At 54.5% G+C, this 5,417-nt stretch overlaps 1 protein-coding gene across 1 annotated transcript in view; it reads left to right on the top strand.

Moving 5' to 3' along the window:
- The first annotated feature begins 3,501 nt into the window (after positions 1–3,501).
- Positions 3,502–5,417, top strand: part of CTSW (cathepsin W) — a 3,500-nt gene continuing 1,584 nt past the window's right edge. The window contains exons 1-4 of the mRNA XM_010837778.1: positions 3,502–3,619; positions 3,891–3,975; positions 4,766–4,879; positions 5,242–5,401. Of these exons, the coding sequence (XP_010836080.1) occupies positions 3,533–3,619; positions 3,891–3,975; positions 4,766–4,879; positions 5,242–5,401 (446 nt within the window). The 5' untranslated portion in view covers positions 3,502–3,532. The remainder of the gene's footprint in view (positions 3,620–3,890; positions 3,976–4,765; positions 4,880–5,241; positions 5,402–5,417) is intronic.

The raw sequence follows: 5,417 nt of genomic DNA, 5'->3' as shown, positions 1-5,417 counted from the left end.
AAATGTCATCCTGCGCACCTAGACCCTACCTAATCTGTGCCCCAGGAATTCTTGGGGACCCACACCTCAGTGCCGGGGGCCCCAGACACTGCTCCTCCCAGAATGTCACCCTGGCCACCTGGACCCCACCAAATAATCCTGGGACTTCCGGATTCTCACTCTGCACCCTCCGGAATGTGATTCTGGACACCTGGACAGTCAATCTGGAAATACCAAAACTTCGTCCAGGGTTCCCAGACCCTCGCCCTAAGAACAGATGCTCCCGGGTCCAGAACTGTCCATCTCGGTCCCTTCTCCCCTCCATCCCCAGGGCTGTCGTCAGCCAGGCGGTCCCTTCACTCCAGAACGGCCTCCTCCGATTCCTCAGTCCGCGAGACTACATCAGTTTGGGGCGGGGGCGGCAGTTCACATTTGGCCCAGAATGAATGGAAGCCCCTAAGAAGGCGGGCAGGGCTGAACTTGGGCGTGCTGGACGCCAGGGTCCGGGTCCGGTGCCCTCGCCTTCCTGGCCATCCTCCCGCCAGCGTACCCCCTACCCACACATCCCGCCCCCAGTCCCCGGGTTTCTGCCTACTCCCGAAGCAGCGGGAGAGCCCTAAGGGGCGGGGTTTGGGCGGAGCTGGCTCCCAGGAAGGGGCGGGGTCTTGCCCTGCCCACGTCTCAGGGCGGGGCCAGACGGGAAAGGGCTGCGTGTCCAGGGATTTCCCTCCTGGAGGCAGGCGGCGTGCGGGAAATGCCGAGTCCTCGGTTACCTTTCCCACCCGTTTATCCTCACAGTCACCCCCATTAGCAGCCCTGTCCGTTAAGTAGGAGAGGACGTGCCGATGGGTCCTAGGATGAGCCTTCAGGATTCGGTGTTGAACTGCAGAGCACCCTCCCACCTCCAAATTCTTCCCAGCCACCACCACCCGCCAGGGGTGGGGGAGAGGAGGCTAAAAATAATAAGTCTTTAAAACCCAAAAGACAGTAACAAGTGCTGGAGAGGGTATGGAGAAATTGGAACCCTCACACTATGAGTGGGAATGTAAGATGGGGCGGCTGCTGTGGAAAACAGTCTGGCAGGTCCTCAAAAATATTAGTACATGACCCAGCAATTTCACTCCTAGGTGTATATACACAGGGGGATTGAAAACATATGTCCACACACACACACAAATCTGTACACAGTGTTCATAGTAACACTATTCGTAATTGTTGAAAATATAGAGCCAAAGGAATGTTCATCTATTGATGAAAGGAGAAACAAAAAATGACAATAGAACATTATTCTGCCATAAAAAGGAATGAAGTACTGATATGTGCTACAACATGGATGAATCTTGAACATGACACCAGTTGAAAGAAGCCAGACACAAAAGGCCACATATTCCATTTTTATGACACAACCAGAATAGGCAAATCTGAAGAACAAACTAGTGATTGCCAGGGAAGAGGAGAATGTGAGAACGACTTCTGATGGGTATGGGATTTCTTTTGGGATGATGAGAATGCTCTGAAATTAGACAGTGGTGATGGTTGCACAGTTATGCAAATACATGAAAAATCACTGAATTATCTAAACACTTTAAAATGGTAAATTTTATGGTATGTGAATTATACCTCCATAAAACTATTTTGTTTATTTATTTAGACTGTGCTGGGTCTTCACTGCTGCCGGAGGGCTTTCTCTCGTTGCAGTGAATGGGCTTCCCGCTGCAGTGGCTTCTCCTGTTGCAGAGCACAAGCTCTGTACACAGGCTTCAGTAGTTACAACTCCCGGGCTCTACAGCATAGGCTATTCAATAGCTGTGGCTGACGGGCTCAGTTGCCCTGCAGCTTGTGGGATCTTCCTAGACCAGGAATTGAACCTGCATCTCCTGCATTGGTAGGCAGATTCTCAACCGCTGGGCAAGCAGGAACCTAAAGCTGTTATTTTAAACCTCCAGCTCTGGGGCTAAAACCAGCGTGGGACACATGACTGGGAACTAGAATCATGGAGCCAGGTACCCTCCTGCAGATAATCTGCCTACTGCATTTTTTCAATTTATTTATTTACTTATGGCTGTGCTGGGTCTTTGGTGCTGCGTGCAGGCTTTCTCTAGTTGCAGTGAGCTGGGCTTCTCTTCTTTGTGGTGTACGGGCTTTTCATTGAAGTGGCTTCTCTTTTTGCGAAGCACAGGATTCACGTGCACAGGCTTCAGTAGTCGCAGTACATGGGCTCAGTAGTTTTGGCTCCCAGGCTCTAGAGCACAGGCTCAGTAGAAGAGGTTCACAGAGTTAGTTGTTCCTCTGCATGTGGCATCTTCCTGGATTCCAGGGATTGAACCCATGTTCCCTGCATGGGCAGGCAGATTCTTATCCACTGAACCACCAGGGAAGTCAAGTCCTCTACTGCATTTTAATAAAGTCAGCATCATTCTCTTTTTTTTCCCCAGGGGAGACCCTTGGCTTACTACATGGTATGCGTGTGTTGGGGATCAAAAAAGGGATCACAAAAGGGTCCCTTTTGTGCAGCAAAAAGGGACCTCAGGACTTTGGGAAGATTCCCAATGAACGAAGAAATGAGCTAATCAGCACATGAATGAATGGATCCCTTCCCCTGGCTCCCATCCCCATGGAAACCCCAGAAAACCAGTTCTTTTTCTCGCCTGTCTCTGGTCTTGGATGCTGGTTCTCAGACTGAAGGTCCATGTGAGAGCCCCCGAACCTAAGGACCCACTTCAAGGCACAAGTGACAGGTGTTAACACCCCTGCCCAGGCCTCAGCCTCTGGCCTGGCTCTGTCTGAGTTGCCAATCCTGCTATCTTCCTGCTCCCTGAAGCCCATTCACATACCTCTTCCCCTCCCCAGACTGTGACAAGAATGAAGAACAGAGGAGGTCATAGCTGCCACTTGCTGTCTCCTGGACCCTGAACTTTTCTCGTTAAAAAAAAATGACTAATCACTAAGCCAGCAAATCCCCCCTGAGCCAGCTCTGCATGCGGCCCCTTTCTGGGTGCTGAGGATACAAGCAAGGCAGACACATCCGGTGTGCGCACAGCAGGGGCTCAAGGGGCTGCAGGTTATACCACAGGATAGGCGAGCTTCTTGGAGGTGACACCTGAGCTGACTGAGCTTTGTAGTAGGATGAGCAAGAATGCTTCCTGGGGGGTACTGACCGCCGTTCACAGCCCCCCATCATTAGGGCCTGTGGCTCCCATAGCCCTATTTCCCCCTCCAGGCACCAATGGCCCTATATTGTCACTGCCCACTTAGCATCTGTCTCCTCCTGTCCCCTTAAGGCCAGATCCATCTCCACATCCTTAGGACTGCCCAGGACAGGGTTGGCAGAGAGCCTCTGCTGAATAAAGACAACAGGTAGAGTGGGGTACTGGCAGGCAGGGGCCGTGCTGAGACAGAAGCCTGAAGCCCTCTTGTGTATGTGTGTGTGTGTGTAGGGTCCTCCTCCCCTTCCTGACCTGGTTTCCCTTTTGTGGTTTCTCCAGCTCCACCCTCTAAGCCCCTCTACCTTGGTCTGCAGTTTCCTGCCCCAGACACTCTAGTCTGCCGCATCATGGCACCAACTGTCCATCTCTCCTGCCTCCTGGCCCTGCTGGTGGCAGGCCTGGCTCAAGGCATCAAGGACTCCCTCAGGGGCCAGGTAAGTGTCCCCCACTTTCTCCCCATGTCTGGGGCTCACCCCGGCAGAAACAGGGGTTTGTTCCTATTTCTCAGAGGGAGTAACTGAGACTGAAGGGATGATCCATGTGCTCAGGCCCACACAGGGAGAAAGGCGGGTGAACCGGTTGCTCCCCTAGTCCAGTCCCAGCTCGGGTGGGAGCTGAGGTGTGGTCCCCGCCATGACTCCTCACCTCACCCCCTCCCCACTGCTCTTTTTACACCCCCGCCCCCCACCCTGCACCACCACCCAGGACCCAGGTCCCCAGCCGCTGGAGCTGAAAGAGGTCTTCAGATTGTTTCAGGTGCAGTACAACCGGAGTTATCCAAACCCGGCAGGTATGCCAGGGCACGTGCGTCCCCAGCAAAGCCCTGCTCTCATCTAACAGACAAGGAAATTCAGGCTCAGGGTGGGGAATGCGTTTGGCCAAAGCCACTCAGGAGGACAGTGACGTGGGGCTGAGAGTGTACTCCCTGGTTTCCCAAACAAGCAGGGACGGGATCCTCCTTGGCTACGAACCTGGAGGGAGGTGGTAGCTGTTGGGGGTTTGACTGGTCCGAGAGGATCGTCACGTCCAGAGCCACTTTCCTGTGACTGCAGCAGCAGGAGACTGCTAGTCATCCAGGAGGCACCCAGGGTTACCCATTTTGTGGATTCCCTGTCCCATGCGTTGCCAGCCCTGTTCCTGCCCTCTGGATCTCATCTCCCATGGGGGAGGTCCGTGGGCACCTTTCAGCCTGACTTCCTGTGCCAGGGACTTGTACCCCAACCCTCCCCTGCCATGTTCCAGCCACAGACTTGCGGCCAGAGGTGTGAAGTAGAGACAGAGATGACCTGGCAGGAAGTCGGTCTCTGACCACCCACCTTTCCCTTGTCACTAGCTTTCCGACTTTTCACTTGGCTTCTTCAGGTGGGCAGATACTCTCTACCTGCCTTCAACGAAACTCCAACCGTAGGGGCCCTGGGGAGCCATTTCCTTGGTCCAGGTGTCTGTAGCGGGGTCTGCAAAGACCATAGGAAAGGAGCCAGTGCTTACCTGGGAGAGTGTGGGTGGAAAGCCAAACTGGTGGCCGCTTCCTGTCTCTGAGGGCTTGCGAGCCAGCCTAGGACAACCTCCTTTTGGTTTAGAGTACGCCCGCCGCCTGGACATCTTTGCCCAAAACCTGGCCAAGGCTCAGCGGCTGCAGGAGGAGGACCTGGGCACAGCCGAGTTTGGGGTGACTCAATTCAGTGACCTCACAGGTACTGGACTCCTGGCAATGGGTGGTAGGCGGGGAAGCAGGATCTTCCCCAGCAGATGCCAGGCTGACTTAGCTTCTGTTCCCCAGAGGGACTCTTGAGCTGGGGGTTTGCCCTGAATCCGAGATCAGGGCAGGAACTCTGTGGAGGCCTGGGCGGTAGCCCAGCTCACAGAGACACCGGGTGCAGGGCTGTGCGCCCCAGCAAGGAACCTGGCCTCCCTCTAGGCCTCAGGGTCCTCATCTTTCTGCCTCCAGGGGCATTACAGGGACTCAAATGGCTCAGGATGTGGATGGCTGGGGTGGGAGGCAGGATGTGGGGGGAGGGGTCAAAACACTGAACTTCATGGCCCCATGTGTCCCCAGAGGAGGAGTTTGTCCAGCTTTATGGAAGCCAGGTGGCTGGAGAGGCCCTCGGTGTGAGCAGAAAAGTGGGGTCTGAAGAGAGGGGGGAATCAGAGCCCCAGACCTGTGACTGGCGGAAAGTTGGCACCATCTCACCCGTCAGGGACCAGGTATCTGCCTCCATCCCAAGCCCAGCA

Source organism: Bison bison, unplaced genomic scaffold (genome assembly GCF_000754665.1).
Source record: "Bison bison bison isolate TAMUID 2011002044 unplaced genomic scaffold, Bison_UMD1.0 scf7180017864080, whole genome shotgun sequence".
Classification (NCBI taxonomy): domain Eukaryota; kingdom Metazoa; phylum Chordata; class Mammalia; order Artiodactyla; family Bovidae; genus Bison; species Bison bison.
Note: the sequence above shows the minus strand (reverse complement) of the source record. Positions and strands in the feature narration are given on the sequence as shown.